Source organism: Chelonoidis abingdonii, chromosome 21 (assembly GCF_003597395.2).
Source record: "Chelonoidis abingdonii isolate Lonesome George chromosome 21, CheloAbing_2.0, whole genome shotgun sequence".
In the NCBI taxonomy this organism is placed as follows: domain Eukaryota; kingdom Metazoa; phylum Chordata; order Testudines; family Testudinidae; genus Chelonoidis; species Chelonoidis abingdonii.
The window spans coordinates 4,299,405-4,318,779 of record NC_133789.1 but is presented as its reverse complement, the minus strand read 5'-3'; the positions used below and the strand labels follow the sequence as shown (position 1 = coordinate 4,318,779).

Sequence of the window (19,375 nt, the reverse complement as noted above, 5' to 3'; positions counted from 1 at the left end):
TGCACTAGTTAGACCAGGGTTCAGTTCTGTTCCACCACAAATGTGTCTTTGATCAGGTCACTTAATCTGTCTCCAGTCATGTGTCTGTAAAATGGGGTTCAGAGCCCTTCTGTACGTCACCGGGGTGTCGAGGATCAATGCATAAGGATTGAGGTGGCTGGATACAATAGTAATGTAAGACCTGAGTACCAGAGAGATGACAGAAGCAGCCCACGTCTAAGGCACCAGTCACCACAGAATCTGGGCTCCAGCCATTTATATCTTAGTCTTACATTTCATTCAGCTGTTTTGTTTCCTGCTTTCCACCTTCTCCTTTTAGTGTCCCTTTAGCTGGAGCTACGTGGCTTTCTCAGGGTGCTCTAGGGAGAAGGAGGAGGGAGTGGCCAGGGAAGGTGAGCTTTGCCTCCATATGACCCTGTCTCTGGCACTGGGAGAGCCCAGATAGGGCCCACCCTTTCTAAACAGCCTCCACCAATGATAAGCTGTTCCCTTTGCAGCTCTAGATCTTCCAGAAGGAAGAAAAGCAACGTTTATACCAGCAAGGAGAGGCTGCTTTTTTCCAAGCATGTCTTAACATAGGCTTTCCTCTGTCTCTGTGCTGGCCTCTTGCCAGCCCCTAAGCCTCCCTCTTCAAGAAAGCAAGGAGGAAACCCAGCCTTCTTCCTGCTGCTATCTGACATTGCCCTGTAAATCCCTATGTGGCCTTCCAAGAAAGCTTGGCTGTTCAACTCTGCCCTCTGACTCTTCCCTTCCCCCTCCCCACAGCGATGGAGGCTTGTGCTTCCACTTTGTTTTATTTTCCCAGCACATTTGAGTGTCGTTTTTTGTTTGTGTTTTTTTTTTTTTTTTTAAAACCTCCTTTGTAACTTTCTCCATTGACTTCTGATGCAAAGTACTAGGGCAACTGACACAAGCTGTTCATTGTTGGCAGGCTTGGCCTATCCTAGGTTAGTCTGTAGTGTCTCATGCAAATTGGGTGCCAAAAAGCTCTGTAGACTTAAATACCCTAACACAAATGGAAGAGGCATAGGCCAGGTGGGGTGTGGGGGGGCTGGTTTCAGCTGGAATTTTAAAGTAAGGTACAAAATGCTTGTTTGGATAGCAAGAACTGCAGAGAAGGCTCTTGTCAATAAGACAGGATATATGCCACGGGTCTAAGCATGTTCAGGTAAGCAGGGTAAGATCAGGTCTCTCAGGAAAATTGAAGCAAGACCCTGAGTGGTAGCTTCAAACAAGTTGTGTTACCCCTACTCCTGAAACAAATTGGGAGCCAGTGGCATTATTGGACTGAGTGTAGTCAGCTGCTTGGCCCATATAATATAAAGTGGGTAGCAGAACTCCCTCTGCAGAGCTGGGACTTGGGCACTAGGCTCAGCAGTTCCTGCTGTCATTAGCAACCAAGGCCTGAATTTGGATGGCATCTGCAGTGACACTAGCATCATATCCCCTCTTATCCAGCACATCCCAAAGCTCTGTGCAGAAGACCTAGCAATTTCAGGTTGCTCATACTTAATGTACGTATTCTCAGTACATAGGCTTGGTGTCATTGCAGCATAAGGCCTGGCTTAAATTTGCCATGATGGGTATTCTGCTGAGGCTGTTGTATTGGCTGCAGTTTTCCACTGTGAGCCTCTTAAATTCCCTCTGCTCCCAGCAGTGCAACTAGGGTGACCAGATGTCCCAACTTTTATAGGGACAGTCCTGATATTTGGGGCAGCCCTGCACCTTTGAGGGTGGGAAGAGGATCTTAACTGTAGAAAAGATACTAGGCCAGGCCCTGATCTTGGTTTGAAGTTAGTGGTGCAAATGTGGGCTTATCCTGGTATAACAGACTAAGCAATCTCCTTTACATCAGACCTGGCCAGAGGCCCAATGCAAACATGTATCCACCAGGGTAGAGTCTGCCTGCCTGAATGTGGCTAATCAGAGGGGTTGTCTGTCTCTGCCTTGTGCGCACCCCACAGAGCTAGCTGCTTTTATTTCTTGGATGCTGTGGAATAGCTGGCAGGAAGTGAATGGCCTAGTTACTCAGCAATTTCCCCCCAGGGAAGAGGATGCAGCAGTTCTCTCTGCAGACCAGCCTTCTTAAAAAGGCAGCATCCTTTGTTTGTTTGAACTTGCACAGGGGAGATGGCTCTGTCTCTGACACTGCTTCTGTTCACCGTCACTGCAGTCATCCTTCAAAGGGCTGAGTGCCCTCCTGTGCTGAGCGCTCAGAGGAAAACATAGCACTGGACTGCTCTACTTATTCTGGTCCTGGCCTCCCCTCCCCCCATACCACACCAAACAAGCTATTTCTTGCCCACAAGAAGCTCAGGATGTGTGCACTTGCTATGCTACGCAAGGTGTTGTGGAGAGCTATGTCACTCCTGCTGCACTTGCCTGATCTCCACCTTTCTTTGGGGCTCCAACCCTTTGCAAAGAAGAAAGTGGGGCTACCCTATGTAGTACCTCTCTGGCTCTTCAGTTTCCCACCCTGTCCTGGAAACCTTGTCACTTCACTACAGAATTGAGCTACCCTTGCTGCACAATACACAGAACCAGCGGTTGCTTATGATTGCTGGGGAATCAACCTAGGCTGTACTCCAGAACCACAGTAACTCTGCATCAAGCAATTGACCAGTGTCCTTATTTCTGAAACTTTCTTTGATTTCAGGGAACAACTGCAAAAACTTGACTGAGATTCCCTCTCGAAAATCTCAAATTTGGTAATTTTCTTTCCATTCAGAGCAAACTGGCTGTTACCTCTTTGGCCAACTTCTCTCTTGGAAAAAGTTAGTAAGTGGCAGGCAAAAGCAGAACCGCTCTGAGTTTCAAAACAAGCCAACAGTCTTTGTTTTTGGCACTCCTAATCGCTCCATCTGGTAGCAGCATATTACACGAAAGTGACCCTTCCAAGCTGGGGGTGGGGAGGCAGGGAGGAATTGTGCGGCTGGGACACAGTCCAGGTGTTTATGCGATGCCTTTTTGCCGAGTTCCTGGATCAGAGTAACTGTCTCTCTGTAGTCATGTACACAGCTTTGCATAGCCACGTGGCTCGGAACAAATGCTCTCTGTCTTCTTGCAAATGAGAGCTGGCACTTCCATTTGCTGTTGTGGGGAAAGGACCCCGATACACCTGGCTCTGAGTGTGTGTGAGGTGGCAGAGTACTGGAAGGATACAAACAAGAATAGATTTCCCCTCCTCCTCTTGCAGCAGAAGCTCAGGGTGGGGGTTTTCTAGTGTAGTAGCTTCAGGATGGAGGGGAGAGGTGGCAGTCAGATGCTCTTCTAAATGAATTTGTGGTTAGGAGCTTCTGGGATTGGCTTTATAGAAGTCTCAGGGAATGATTTTCTCTGGTTGAAGCCCATGAGTGCTCTCAATGGAGCCAAGACTTCTCACAGAAAGCCACTGGCCCCAGCTGCCAGACCCATTAGTTCTCTGCACAGTGGGTGCCACCTGGAGGACTGGCTCTGTGCCTCTTGCTTGTCCTCCTTAGCATCAATGCACTTAACCTCCCTGCATAATTGCAGGGGGGGGCTTGGGCTTACTCATCTCTGTGGGAAGAAACTTGAAAGCTGAAGTGGAGTTGGCATGGGATCTTGACTGACATAACAGTGGTGGTTGTCAGAGGCCCTTGTTCTGTCTCCTGCTCAATAACCTCCCCTAGCAGATCTGTTTCTTTCAAGGGGCATCTAATCACCTGAGTCACTGATGCAGCCAGCCACTATCTAAAGGACAATGTTGAAATGCAAAAAAGCAGCACTGGGAAGCCCAGCTTGTCTTGTGGGTTGTTTTGCACCCCAGTCACTCTCTGGCTTTGGTGGGGCGAGACTGTTCTACCAACAGTCTCTCAGTCCTATGGTGGCCTTGCCCAAGAGATTATGGCCTAACATGTTGCTGCTGACTCCTCAGAGGGAAAGTGTCTCATGACACAATCGGTGCCCTTGGGAGGGGAGCCATATGCACTTGCTCTAGCAAAAGGAGGGGGAGTAGAGAAGTTCAGCAGCCTTCCTCTGCAGGGAAAGAGCTCCCAGGCTGGTAATCTGAGGGCACTGGGCCCATATGTCTATGGACCATTGGCTCAGCTAGGAGCATGGTGGCAGTTTGAGAAGGCAGCTGAACAAGACTAAGGCATAGCAAAGATTGAGGGGCAGGTTTCACTTTACCCTCCAATCACAACCCCCTCCTTTTTTTTTAATGAGGATGCGTGAGCTGGCTTGGCTGAACTAGCTTGTTAGCACAGTACTATGGGATGGTCTGAGCAGCAGCCTTTCTCCTGTCTGTAAGGAGCTCACAGTCTAAGCTTTGCTGACCAGGCACCTTTTCCTGAGGGCCCAAAGCCCTTGAACACTAACACAAATCTTGTGAGGTCTCTACTTTCTTAGGCAAGGGGAAACTGAAACACGGTGGCAACTTTCTCCCAAGGCCACACAGCATGTCAGTGGTGGAACTAAGTGCAGGAGACCTGGCAGTTCCTTGTAACCACTTGCAACTCCTCCTCTTGCGGTCTGCCCATCCCTTCCTCTGGACCTTGCTGAGGTGGGAGAGCATTAGAGTGTATTGACATCCTAGATCTTGCTTAACCACCTTGTCCCCACTTGATGCCAAAACAACTCCTGGAAAAATCCGACTTCTTTGCAGCTCCCATTTTGTTCCCATAAGTAACATCAGAGGCTTGCTGGTGATGGAGGGGCCCTCACTCCTGGCTCTGGTCCACCTATTCACCCAGCTCAGGCTGTTGACATCTCCCTGTGTGGGGACAACTGGGTGTGCACAGCTTGATATTGTCAGTCAAATGATGAAAGGGGAGTGGGGTGAGACTGAGGTTGTGAAGCCCCTTCTTGCAGGCAGTTTTCCTTGGCTTAGTTTGTTGAAGGCCTACCTGGAAGCTGTGGAGGTGAGAGCTGACTCCTCACCTGGGCTACCTTTTCTTTCTCCAGAATTATGGAATACATCCTCCTCTAAAAGGGGTCTGATCTGTACTAGCTACAGAGCTGTCTGAGCCACCCTGGCAGAGCAGTGTAACTCCTGCCTGACTGGGAGGCTTGTGCCCTTTGCCCAGGAGACTAAGGGCCAGGTAGCCCCTAAATGCATCAGGATCACCACAGGCTGGGACTCCTGTGATGTGGTGCCAGCACGCTGTCTGCTCCCACCCCAGTGGAAAGTCCCTTGATTTATTTTTTCTCTTTTCCTAGGGGCAGGAACCAGTCTGAGTAGCCTAGAAAACACTCACTTTCACCTGATGTGTGTAAGGAAGAATCCTGTTTTGGCCTCAATATTGCTGGATCTGCCACGCTGAAGGGGGACAGGGGGATTCATTCCCTTGAAGAGAGGCACAGGAGCTCCCTGCAGCAGTTAGTGGAGAACAGTCTGCTGCAGAATACCCACTCCTAGTGCAATGGCCCTAATTCCCAAGAGGGGGCTGTGATGGGAGGTAAAAGATGGAGATCTTAGTGAGACCCATTGAATGAAACTTCACTCTCAACTTCCTAGCTGCCTGTCTCAACTACCTAATTTGAATCCAGTTCCTTAGGCAGGCTGCAAATGGCCATGGAGAGCTGGCACAGCCACCTCAGCAGCCTCTCCCTAGAATAGTTTTGAGGAACTGAGGTCCCTTCCCCAAAGCAGCCGCTCCCGGTGCAGCTAGAGGCTTTCAGGCTCTGCAGCAGGGAGGAGGTGTCTCTAAAAATAAACAGGTTTTCAAAAATAAAGCTTTTTGTTCCCAAGAATTAGCAGGTCTGGAAAGCTCTCTGAAAGGGCAGATGTGTCTTTCTGCTTTGCCAAAAATCCAGTCTATTACTTCCTTTAACTCTTACTGAAGCCTGAATACAGCTGGGAAAAGGTGACTTGTCCCCTTAGAGAGAAGGTATGCTGCATTGCAGGCTGGGGGTTAGATGTTTGTGGATAGTGGGGGAACTAAACCCCACAACTAGGGTGATCAGAGGGCAAGTGTGAAAAATCAGGACAAGGTGGGGAGGTAATAGGAGACAATATAAGAGACCCAAAAATCAGGACTGTCCCTATAAAATCAGGACATCTGGTCACCCTACCCACAACCCTCCTTACTATTTCGATCTGTCCAAGGCACCAGCCACGCTGGTGTTTAAATCCCATTCCAGCAACTGTGGTTCTACCAACTTTGCTATATGGACCAGTCACATTAGAACTAGTCACTAATACAATGTTCTAGTCTAGTAGAGGCCATGATGGTAGGAGCAGTCTTAACACTGTCAATTCTCAGCTTGAACAGCAGCATGGACAGCCCAAATACTAAAAAGCATTTAGCCATGTAACTCCCATCTATTTCAATGAGTTAAGTTCCCAAATGCCTTTTGAGAATCTTGGGTGGCAAGACTCAAGTTTCCACCTTTGGGAGTCTGCTCCCTGATTTATTCATAGACTTTAAGGTCAGAAGGGACCATTATGATCATCTAGTCTGACCTCTTGCACAACGCAGGCCGCAGAATCTCACCCATCCACTTCAATAACAAACCTCTAACCTATGTGTGAGTTATTGAAGTTGTCATTGGTCTTAAAGGGCAGGCCTAACTTGAAGGTCAGACCATAAATCTTTTGCCTTGGTGAGAGCAAGCTTGATTTGAACTCAAGTGCTGCAGACTGCCAGTCCTGGGTCTGGGGGGGGGGGGGAAAACAACGCAGCCACATCTTCTCTGGTTCATGAGTTGCCAGTAAACCTGACCCAAGAGAAGGGTGAAACTGAGATGGCCACCTCTGCTCAGTGTACTGGAAAGTCTTTTTCCTGTAGCCTTAGGAGGTGCTCAGTTTATAATCTCTACTTCAGGAGCCTCAGGTCTTGGACTGGAGCTGACTTCTACTGTCAATTTTTGATGGCTCTGTAAGATCCAGTGTGAATTCCCCCCTCTCCCCCTGTGGTGGGGTGAAAGCTAGGAGAAACTGATTGTACCAGGGAAATTGCAAACTCAGCAAGTCAAAGTGCATTTAATGTACAAAGTAACCAGAATGTAGCGACCTCTTCAAGTAATCCTAGGATTTGAAATGAACAGCAGCAACCCAACTTTCATGTTGATAGCACTCTGGCTCTTGCAGAGTTGTTAAAGTGCATTTTCATAGTTCTGACCAGTTTTACTTGGACATGATTTAAAAATCGTACATGTATCAGAGCCTTGTCCATACTGATGCAGCTGAACTAGTGGTAGCCTCTTACAGACCTCCTACAAAGGTTCCTATAGGGAGTCTTATGGGCTAGGGTGGGATTCTGTAGCAATCTTGCTCTCTAGGAGGAGATCTTCTTTACTAAGAAAGGAACTTTTCAGGGCAGGGGACTCTCCATATGTGTAGATGTAATACAGACAGCCCACAGAGGGATCTGTGCTGTTTCTTGCTGGGTGCAGAAACCAGAGTTCTCCACGACAACTGCATTGGTCTAATTTCCTGCTTGAGCAGGACCGGCAGCATTTGAAAGCAAGTCAGGTTGGGGATTTTCTTTCCCTGCGAGAGCTGTGTACTTGTCCTCTCTCCTCCTAGATCTGAGCTGATTATGTTGGGTGTGGCTTGCATGGGGTTTGGGGGAGGTTTTTACTATCTCTCCCATTGTATGTAATCACCCTAGGTCCGAGGGAGCCCGATTAAAGGGGCTGTTGTTCTGTTGGTCCTGAACAACAAGGCTGGAGAAGGAAGATCCTGCTTTGAGAGCACTAAGGCTTTATGTGGTCACATGTCTCTCTCTGCCCCAAATATTTAAATACCATTCCCTTAATCTGACAGCAGCCCCCTGTGGTGGGGATTTGGGGAGGGGGGGGGCATCCCATTTGTCAATTCATTAAACTCTAATCAGGCTCAGCAGCTACTGACAACCTCCATCCAAGAGGCCTGAAGTGTGAGGCAAATCCCCCTCTGTCTGTTGGGGCTGTCTCCTTATCAGCAGAACCGATGTTTAAAATCTGTCTGCATCTGCATTGCTGCTAAAGCCGCTGAGACACAGGTGTGCACCAGGCTGGGAGGTCATCTCCTATCCTCGCTGTCCCTGCTTCATCTCACTTGCTTACTGCCCCTAGGTTTTGTAGTTACTACCCCAGAATTGGTGGCATTTCTGCGTGGAGCCAAACAACTTCTGTTCCACGACCCCTGCATGGCTTTCATGCTTGAGACTCAATTCACTACCTCCAGTCCCCTCTTCAGACCCTGCCCCTTCAGCACACTCAGAGCCTCGGACAAGTGGAAGTCTCTTTCAATACTTTCTCTTCCCTGTGGGCAAAGTAACTTGCTCCGAGGCCACATGCAGTTGGTAGTCAGAGCTGAACCCAGGCTTCTGCCTCCATGTCATTGTAGTTGTAAAGATAATGACTTAAATGGATGTATCAGCTGTGCCTGTCATTGAATGAAAGGTTAGTATTTTTGTCGAGTTACTATCACTTAGCAGTAGACTCTACACAAACCTCACCTCTGAGGGTGGGTGGGAGTAATTACTTCCTTTCAGTTAGTCACAATGACTAGACTTAAGTTTCTCTGTATTCGCCCTCTCAGCTGCCTGTGTCTAAAAACCTTCCCTGGGAAAGTGTTCCTCTTCTTCCATGTAGCAGGAGGGCGGCCTTGAGACCCTGAGCCACAACAGCCACATTGCTGTTTTTATTGTACTCGCTTGAGCCCTGCTAGCCCAAGTCTGTCTGTCTGGGCTGGGAGGCTCACTCCTAGCTGCAGTGAAGACCTGCAGAAAGGCACCAGAAGGTTTCTGGTTTGGCTTTTCCTCTTAGGGGATGTCCCCTGCAATCTGAGACATGACTGCAGCACTGTAGATGCATCAGCACAGGTTTCAGTGGGGCCCTAGGCATGTAACTGAGTTGCTAGCCTGTGCTGAAGCCTGTCTACACAGCTATCCTTGGCTGCACTAGTGTGAGTACATCAACCCATGCAGTGCCTTGTATTACAGTCTAGACTTAACCTCAACGTGAATCTTCCCCTGAATTTCCAAGGTACTCTCACCTGGGGCTTTTACTCTGATAATCGGGGCAAATATTAGCCAGTTACCCTCTTTGGGGCTGTGAGATGGGGCATCCAGTCCAGTTTAGGTCTGAAGAATTCAGTATCCCAGGAGCCAGGTTTAACCTACGGCACAGACAGAGGTTAACGGTCTAGCTGTGGCATTGCACTGTTGCCTAGAAATGGGCCCTGAGAATAGTAGCCTGGTTTATAGATGTGCACTGCTGTTAATCTCGTAGTGCAGTCTCTTTGGAAACTGACTGGATCTGTGGGGGATGCTGCTCCCTTTTCTTAAAGGATATCCACATGGAGACTCAAATGCTCAGAAGGAGATGCAGTGGAACATGTTGTTCCAGGTGCAACTAGATTGTCTGTGCCAAACTATCTACTTCAGTGCTCAGGAGGGGTTGCGTGCTGTGCATTTGGAAGGAAAAGGCAGGGTCTCTTCCCTCTGGAACATGAGTGATGGGGACCTCATCTGCCAAGACTGGGCCTCGCTGATGGGGAAGGCGGAACAGGGACGCTGGCCGCTACATTCCTTTCTTGGTTTCTGATTTCGGCCTTCTAAGCCAAGGAATACACCATGGTTCTCCGCCACCTCACCAGGAGACCTCAGATGGCATGTGACGAAAAACCTGCCTTCCCTGTGAAGCCCCGAAGATGTTGAGGGGGGAGAGAGCAGAGCTGTCATTCCCACGCATGCTGCCTTGTATTCTGTTGCTGAACCAAGACTGCTCACCCTGTGCTTTCTTATTAAGGTTTAATTTATTGCTGCCTGTTTCTGTTGCTGATTCTCATGTATATGAGATGATTCTTTCTGCCTTGTTCCAAGAATACAGGCTCCTGTGTTTATACTGGGAAGCAATGACTTTTGTGAGTGGGTGACTGGCTAGGGCCAATGCTCTAAATCAGTAACTCCCTGCCTTAGACTCACAAAGGATTTAAATGTCTGTTCTTAATCAGGCAGCCCTTCTGTCTCATGCTTATGATCATGAGTGCGGTGATGCAAAATCTAGGGAGAAGGTTCAAGTGCTTGCTTATTCTTTTATATAGTCATGTCTGGCCAGCCAGACTGCTTCCCTAGTGGTGTGGGCACTCGCGCAGCTTTCTATTCCAGGGCTGCCCGAGGGGTGGGGTGCAAGTGGGGCAATTGGCCCTAGGCCCCACAGGGGCCCCCATGAGAATATAGTATTGCAAAAAAAATTTTCTTTATGGAAGGGGCCCCTGAAATTGCTTTGCCCTAGGCCCCCTGAATCCTCTGGGCAGCCCTGTTCTATTCCTGTGTTCAGAGCAGTATTCACTTCTGTCAAACTGTGTGTGGCATTTAACCAAGAAAACAGGTAGTCCAGTAGTTGCGCTGCAGTCTTGAATTCTAATCCTTTCTCCCCTTGGCCTTGGAGCAAACTACATCATCTCTGCCTTGATTTCCCCACTTACAAAATGCAGATATTTATCTGCTGCATTAGGTTAACTAGTCCTTGTTGGTAAAGCACTCTTGAGAATGTAGAATGCTGGGAGGGCTAGCTGCCTTTCTGGAGGCCTGTCTAAAAATCCTGGCAGGCACATCACAAAGGAGATCCTTAGTGGGCTTAGTATCTCCCTGGGAGAACTGCATGGGAGACTGAGGTTACAACCAGCAGTGAGTGTTCCATGTTAGGGCCTGCAGACCTGAGGGTGACGTATACATAGCAGCTGACTTCTTCTATCTGATTTCTCTGCAAAATATATTGGTTGGTGTGAGCTGAATGTACATAGTGGACTTGACCTGCAGATGCCTCTGATGTGCTTTACTGGGAGCTTTTAAGATCTGTTTTCAAGCATGTCTTGGTATACAAGCAAAACAAATTGACTTTTTGGGGTTGAGGGTAGAGCCTGACTGAAACTGTAAAAGGTGCCCTTGAAGTGTTTCCTAGTGAAGGAAGGCCCCCTGAGTCTCTTAACCAGACCAGCACCAAAAAAACCCAAATAAACCAGCTCCTTGAGAGGGATTTAAATTCCCTCACCAAGTAAAAGCTTTTTTTCAATGCTATGACCATCACTTCTCTCACACCAACACCCTGAGGCCATGGTTGGGAGTTCTGGCTCTCTTGCATTAGCATGCCCAGAGCATTGGATGCAGTTACCATAGTAACCTAATGATTAGGCTCTCAGTGCTAGCAGATAGCGTGAAGCTCATGGGCCATGACTGAACCATAAATGCAGATCCATTCTTGCCAGTATGTGTGAGATTTTTACAAACTGCATTTCCCCTTCGCAGAACCCATATATCTTACTGCAGTGCAGCAGCTTCCTTGGCTGGCCTGAACATATAAAGGTTTCCTCTTTTTTTTTCTGGTGTAAGAAAGGGTTTCTACCTTCCCTCCATTTATCAGTAAGATCTGGTATGTCAGGGGAGGTGTCACTCTCCAAAAAGTGAACCAAAGTCCATATGTAGCTCTTATTAGAAGAGGGACTACTGATCTCACCACCTTACTTGGCAGATGTGTTCTCTCTGCATATAGGCAGATCAGCTGATATTGGTGACACTTCAGTCCCACGGGTATCATGGGAGAGGGAAGCTGGGGTCTATCTATTCTAATTGCAGTGTCAGACCTGGACAACCCAGTGTCTTCAAGGTGGTTGGCTATAAGTGAAGTTAGGGTTGGCCTGAAGAATCTTCTGGCTCTCAAACCTCCAACACAGAAGCCGGCTTGGCTTTTGGATCCTCTTTTGGGTTCTTAGACTGCGCTCATTACCATGAAAAGAGAGTCTGCCTTGTAGCTCAATTGCTTGGTATGGGGAGCAGCTTGGAATCTGGCAGCCTCTTCCTGGCAGTGTGAGGAAAGAGCAGGAGAGCAAGGCCTGAACTGTCTTCTCCTTCCACAATAAACAGAGGCTGTGTGTTACTGGATTAACATACTACTGTTGGCTAGGCTCAACACTTGCAGTAAAAGTGTAACAGGGTCTGCTTCTAACTGAACCACAGCCTTGTCACCTTCAGTCTGAAATGTCAGAAGAAACTTCAGCTCTGCTCCTGGCATTGAATCTCCTAGGGAAGGAATGGGGGCGGGCAGCAGAGAGGAGGAAATGGCAATGTGGGGGCGGGGAAACACCATCCCTAAGAGATTCAGAGATGTGATGCCCTAGAATTCCAGGCCTCATTGGAGAGGGCTTGCATCATCTCCGCATACTGCCTGGAACAGCGGAGACCAGTGGTACCAGTGTCACAACTCTGGTACCACATTCTGGAGCCTGTTACAGGCTGAATTCTGTCATGAAGGGAGATTTCTTCTGCCTTTGTATAGTGTCAGGACCAACTCTGTCCCTAGCTTAGCCTTTGAATCAGGGAATAAAAACAGTGGCAGGAAACAGTTGGGCTACAACAGTGCTCTGAACAGGGTCTCCTAGCAGCATGGTTCAGGTTAAATCTAAATCTCTGATATGTATATCCAACCTTACCACTTCTGCACCACCGATGACTGACTGATTAGCAGCCACTTCCTCATATCTTCTATCTTTCCCCCTCTTCCCCCAACCATATGCTCCTGCCAACTTTCACATTTCTTGTATTGGGGGTCTTGAGCCTCTCCCCTTCTTAAGCCCTCTCCCAGCTAGGTTTGAAACCATGTTAACTGCATTTAAAGCCAGTTGTTAGACTCTTATTTTATTTTTTTTTTCCCCAGCCCAGTAACTTTTAGGTTTGAGATCCATGCTAGTCGAATACTATCCGAGTTTGGCATCTAACCCATTTAGAACTCTTCTTCTCTCATTGAAACCCTTCCACGAAGCCCATGGAAACTTCCTAACAGTGGGGTAGACAGGTCTAAAGATGGGGTCAGATCTGTGCCAGCAACAGCCAAGCTGTCCCCCCGAGACTTCTTTCCTCTTTAAAAATCCATTGGTCAGGACTTTTAACAAGCTTTTTAAACTCTGCCTGGGGCAAGCATAGATGACATTGTGGCTAGACTGACATTTTAGTCCCCTTGCTACTGCCACTTGCTGGCTAGCATTGATGGCCTGACTTAAATGGGAGGCCAGCCTTTTTTTTTTTTTTTTTTTTTTTTTAAATGTTTAAGTGGGTAGAATGGCAGGTGTGGAGCACCCAGCCAGAAGCTCCCAGTGCTCTCAAAGGGAACTGAGCCTTCTTGTTGAAGGCAACACCCTTCTACTGCTGTTCTGGGGGATAGCCACTGAGCAGAACCCTGCTATTGTGTTCAGACCGAGTACATAGCTGCATCTGTAGGGCTTTGCAGTCTGCATTGGGATGTGGAGGGCAGCAGGTGTCATCTGTACACACCATGTATATCCACTCTAATCAGATTAATCTGAATTGGAATTTTTTAAAAAAACAAAACCCTTGGTTTAAGTGAGCGGTCTGTAGTGCTATAAAACTGATTCCCACCCCCTTCTAAATCTCTCATTTAGCCAGACTTCTGGTTGGGCAGTGCAGGGATGAGCAGGTTTGTCCTGGCTGCATGTGTCCGTATCTCTCTGCTCCACACCCTGTGGTGTGGGGGGCCAGTCTCCTGAAGTGCGTGGTAGTTTTCTGCTTATGAATGTGGCTGGAGGTGGGGAGAATATTTTCCTTTCTACAGAGATTTAAAGGCCACTTAGCTATAATTTCTGTACCCACTCTCAAGCCAGAGTGTCCCTGTCTCTGCTGACAGGGCACAGCCCGTTTGTAACATCACCTGCTACTAGGAATTTGTGCAGGGGTGTGTCTGGGGGAGCTGGGGGAATGGACTGTCTGCTGCTATGCTTCTCAGACAGCTGATTGGGGGAGAGGGGTTGTGTGCCTAAGATAGCACTGCAGGATTGGGGGAGGGGAGAAGACAGCATGCTGTTTCTTGTTGCTTTTTACATTCTAGAAAGGGTTTTGGCTTTTTTTCTGAAACCTAAGGTAGGGACCTATTTTTAACCTTGAATTTCCTGCACTGCTGCTGTGCTCACAGGTATTTACTGTTGAGGGAAGGGGAGCAGTGGCCTGCGGCTGGGTGTCTATTTAGAAGTCTGTTTGCTGTCCTGCACCAGGATTGAGCTGTGCAAAAGCAGTAGCTGACAGCTAGGACTCTGCTGCCTCACTAGTGGTTCTCACCTAAGGCTAATGTGGAGCTTATGGGTCACAGTTGGTGTGTGTGGCAGAGGTGTGGACAGGGGAAGGTGTGCACAGAGTGCTGCTTTGTGCTCTGAGTTCCCTGCCTTCTTCTTCAGGTCCCCAGTTTACAGATGACAGGACACAAGTGAAAACAGATTCTCCCCCCCACCCCACCCCAAGCTGCAGTGTAGATGGGATTCTTGGTGTCCTGTTAAAGGGATACGCAAACCATGGGCTCTTAATTCAGTTACAAGGGGACCCAAGTTGTAGCCGCCATCTGCTTTGCTGGGTGAGGGGTCAAAAACTCCGTAACACCAGACCTCTCTGGTTGTAGCTTAGGGCACTTTGGCTGGAGCCTACAGAAAGAGGCCAATGTTCAGTGCTGTGCCAAAATTCCCCTGCAGGATTGGGAATGTCATGATTTCAAGGAAAAGGCTTAAAATTGCAAAAGGCGCTTTAGTCCTTCCTCCTTGGATCTTTCTTCAGCAACTGCAGTCTGTTCTATGAACGGGGCTGGAGTAGGTTGTTGAGACACAATGGAAGAGTGAGACATTTAACATTATAAATGCAGACCGCTGATAAGCATCTAAATGCCATGGCTTCTCATGAGAATTTAGCAATTGCTTCCTTCCCGGGGCACCAGAGATTACCATGAAACAGTAGGTTTCACAGAACCTCAGTAGGTCTCCGCTTCATTAGTAGATCTTTAAGAACTTTACTTCATGGAGTTTAGGTGTCACTTCAACCTTATGCTTCCATTGGCCTTGCTGTAATAGGAAGTGGCTCTCCCCTGCTTCCTGTTTCTGGGTCTACCATCAAACCGCACAGCACTACTGCATCTCTTCAGGTTTTCAATCCATATTTCCTTGTCCTTTGTCTCGTGCCTGAAAGGATCAGAGGTTTCCCAGGACAAACTACTGAGGCAGCTTTCTCTCTTCAATGTCTCCTGCCCAACACCTGAGTGTTGCAGTGGGATCTTCTAACTTCTGCCATCCCACAAAGCAGTTACACCACCACTGAGGCTTGAGTTTCCTCAGCACACCTTTCCCAGGAAGTTTGGTACATAAATAGTTAAGATCTCATATGACAACCAATTTCAGGGCAGTTTGAACAGGCACCAGTCTTGGAGCTCTCCTCTCTCCTTAGCCTTGTCTTTCCCCCAACCTTAAATTTCCCCAGATGTGGAGGCAAGGAAAAGACCAGACTGACTTTTGTGGCAGTTGTGCTTTTCAATGCATGGAGTTGATTGTAATGCAGAAGAGTGCATTGCCTGATGGTGGTGTAAGAGTGGTGGCTGCACTGGTATCGGAGGGTTAATACTTACCTCTGGCCAATTAGAACTGGGAATCAGCCACGCCAAGAAAGAATCAGCATCTGTGTATCGCACACAACACAGGTATAAATCCTGCCTGCCACACTCTTATTGGCTGAGGAGAGCAAGATAAATACAAGGCAGGTTCCTTTTTTGGGCCTGTCTTGTTGGACAGTGGGGAAATGGTGAACAAATTCCTCAGCCACACTAAGCGCCACTTTCTGGTATTTTTAGAGCACAGGCATGTGCTGCGCCAGCTTTCATACCCCATATCTACCAATGCACCTTAGTCCTGACCTGTTGTTCAAGTCCTGCTCAAATGTCATCTGTGCCCAGTACCTGTGGTGGAGTTTGGGCTCTTGCATCACTTGTGGCTCAGTTGTGTCTTGAATCATAGGTAAAGAAGGCAGTGCAAACTCTTTCCTGGATTAGATGGAGAGAGTCGCCTCCCTTCCCAACATCCTTTTTGTCTTCCAGCTGCAGGATTCAGCATTTGCCTTCAGTACTGAAATTCCTCTACGTGCTAATTTGTGTTGTCTACAGCAATGGCTGCATGTAACATTCTGATGTTACTACAGAGCATTTGTGGATAGCAGCAGTTAGGCGAGGTGCTAAAGGTTGACAACATTCTGTTGCTGTATAGCACCCCCCATGTTAATGAGTTCTTGGGGCTTGTCTAAACCCAAGTGATAATGCTAATTCTGTACCAGAATAGCCAAGTACAATCCCCAGTGCGGATGTAAGTGAACGGTTAGCTGTATTACAGCACGAATAGTCTACACTGGCAGAAGACCCCTTTGGACCAGTAGAACTGCATCAGTGTTGCTGGTTGTACTGTTCTAATTACTTGAGTTTATTTAATTTAAAAAAAAAAAATTACTCAGCTGAAACAACTAAACAGGCACAAAAATCTGCATAGGCCAGGCCTTACAACTATTAACATGGAGACCACTACACTGCTTAATGTACAATCAGTGTGCTTCAGGAAGGTGTGCTAGACTCTTTCCAGAAACATTAGGTTTTTCTCCTGCCTCTTTGAAGGGGATAGGAGAGGGGGTGCTAAAGAGTCTCCTCTTAAAGCGTTAAAACCTCTTTCCTTGTAAACTGACTCCATTCTAGCAAAAGGCACCATGTTAGCAGCCCTGAAGACTGCAGTCCTCTAGCCACACTGCTGCTATCAATGCCTTTACAATATGCTGCAGCTCTACTCTTAGCAGAGGAACTATTTGAAGAACTAAAGGCATTCAGTCTAGAGGCCTGTAGAATCCTTGGTGAGCTCAAGGCTGAAGCAAAGAACTGAACTGGGGGGTGGGAGGGGTTAGGAGTGGGGCTGATGTATTCCTAGGGGCAGGTCCATCAGGGTGGCCCCTTGCATGAGCTCAGTTTGCTGTAACCAGGCTTTGGGTTGGTAATGGCTAACAGGGTCTTGCTTCTCCTCTCAGACACTACCCGAAGCAGTCCTTCACCATGGTGGCAGACACTCCGGAGAACCTGCGCCTAAAGCAGCAGAGCGAGCTTCAGAGCCAGGTAAGAATGCTGTCCAAGGCTTCCCTGACCCTTTGCCTGGCCACTGTGCCACTGGTGACCCTCAATCCCTAGCTTATTCTGGGGTGGGTCACTTCAGAAATATTGCATGGACTGATCGAGTCTGGCAATTCCATTGGTCAGTCTAGTCCCAGTACCCTGGCCCTGATGCTTCAGCATCTCTTTGAGCTGAGAAGCCAGGATGTCCTGCAGTCTGGTTTTTCTTCTCTCTTTATACCAGCATTTTCCTTCCTGGTTAGACCAACAGGCCTGATGACACGAAGCTGTGAGCTGTCTTCCCCCCAGATAGGCAACTTGCTCCCAAGGCTGAAAACTGGAGGGGGGGAAGGGATGGGACCTGGTGTGGTGCAAGAGTCTCCCTGTGGTACAAATCTCTGAGCTTGCTTGGGCCGTGTCTGGACAGCCCCCTCCCATTCTGTGGTCCAGAGATGGAACTGGGTCATCAAGAGCCCCCAGTTGCAAGGTAGAGCTCTGAGCTGGATTAGTACCCTAACTTCCGATGGCACAATAGGAACTGGCTTCAGCTTTAGATCTATTAAGAGTTCGAGGTGGGCCAAGAAGGTCTCTTCTTCCTGCCTGGAGCACTGAAATATGCAGCATTTGAAGCTCAAAAGCTTAGATCATGATCTGTAGAGTTTCCTTTTAAACAGGGCATAGCTTGTTTGGGAATAACAGCTTGGCTAGCTGGCCTTCTGTAGTGTGAATTCTCGGCCTACTCACTATCCCTTGGCACTGCTGAGGTATGAGAGTGGGGAGCAGGGCTGTGCGGGGGAGTCCAAGCCAGAGGAGATGACCTCAAGGCCTGGATCTCATGGCTGCTAAGTTATAGAACTCTGACTGTCCTGAGCTGTTATGCCTCTGATTTTTGAGGCAGCAACATAGCCTCGGATTAGAGCCCAGAATACTCTGCCATGGCAGGAAAATGCATCCAGGAGCAATTTTTGGCTTGTCACACATGCATGAGAATGTGGCAGTTGCGCTAAGAATCTGATAACCCCTTTTCACCAAAGGAGGGTGGGGAAATAGGGTAAACAGCCTGCTTTTGAAGGCCTCACCAAGGCATGCTGGCCTGGCTCTGAAGAAGCTTAACAGGCACTATTGGGCTTGAAAAGATCCAGGCAAGGGATGTACCACCCGAGGCTTGCCTTAGTGCTGTGTTCAGGGTGAGCAGGCATCATTCAGGATCAGTGCGTTCCCGTCCCCGCTGTGCTGTGAAGAGCACCATGACCTTCCTTCTCTTTCCCGTTAATTGAGAAGTGCCAGGAGCTAAAAGGCAGCTTGCTGGGAATGGCTTCCCTGCTGGAGGGGGAGGGAGCTAGGTCACAGGGCAGATGCTGGCTGCTGGGGTATCTTCTGGGAGGGGCCCTTCAGCTCGAGTTTTGAAACATCTGCTTTTGTAAGGTCCCTTCCTCACACAAGTTTCCCAACAACTCTCTGACTTACACAAATGCGGCTTTGCCTGAACAGTCAAGACTTGCTTTGGGCCTCCTGGAGCTATTGGGGGAGGCAAAGTGGTGCTTCTCCAGGGTAACACAAGAGCCCAAGAGTTCACTGCTCAGGTTGCTTTAGCCAGTGCTACTTTTTTTCCCCCATTGGAGTACTGCCCCAGGAGATTCTCTAGCATATCTCCATTGGGCACAAAGATTATCTAAGACCTCGCTGGCGCTGGTGTCCCTGCAATTCCCCACTGGATCTATTCTACTTAGAGGAATTCTTAGATTATAAGGGCAGTAGGGATCACCATTGGGATCATTTAGTCCAGGGGTCTCAAACACATGGCCCACTGAGTTATTTCCTGTGTCAGCAAGCTCCTCCTCACCTGCCCCCCCCCACCCCCAGCGCAGCACGTCCCCACTCCTCTGCCTACCTCTAGGCACTTCCGCCACCAAACAGCTGTTTGGCTATGCTTAGTGTTCCTCAGGAGGGAGGGGGGAAGAGCAGGGAGCTGTGTGCTCAGGAGGAGGTGGGAAAGATTCAGGGAAAGGGTTGGAATGGGGATGGGGAAGGGTGGAGCCTCCTGGAAGGGGTGGAGTGGGGGCAGGGCCAGGGGCAGAGGTGGGGGCACTTTTTATATGAAAAGGATGCACTAATCCTCATGTGGCCGTCATGGTGATTTTGAATTTGAGATCCCTGATCTAGTCTGACTTCCTGGAGCACACATAGAAAGATTCTCTGAGTTCCTGTTTTGAACTGGAGCCAATGCTAGTCTGCTGGGTCAGGTTGGGGGAAACCTTGGAACTGAAATGTAGAATCTCCTTCATCCTTGGGCCAGTTCTCCTAATAAACAGCCTTCAGTGGCCTGGAACCTCTAGTTTTCTTGCCATGTTCTCTAAAGAAAACAGACCAGTTGTGGCTGTGGGGGAGGATGTGTCATGCAGCTGCAGGAGCTGAGCTTACCACATGACAGGCAGGACTCTGCAGTCACAGGCAGACTGGACTAACTAGTCGTCATTTGTTCCAGACCAGCAGCAGCCCCAGCTGAGGGGCAGTTCTTGTTGCCAGT

The 19,375-nt window shown here is 48.5% G+C and overlaps 1 protein-coding gene across 1 annotated transcript in view; it reads left to right on the top strand.

The window, feature by feature from the left end:
- The window catches only part of LASP1 (LIM and SH3 protein 1), a 50,636-nt gene that overhangs the window by 9,146 nt on the left and 22,115 nt on the right, over positions 1-19,375 (top strand). Inside the window, exon 3 of the mRNA XM_032791342.2 lies at positions 16,770-16,854. Within this exon, the coding sequence (XP_032647233.1) occupies positions 16,770-16,854 (85 nt within the window). The remainder of the gene's footprint in view (positions 1-16,769; positions 16,855-19,375) is intronic.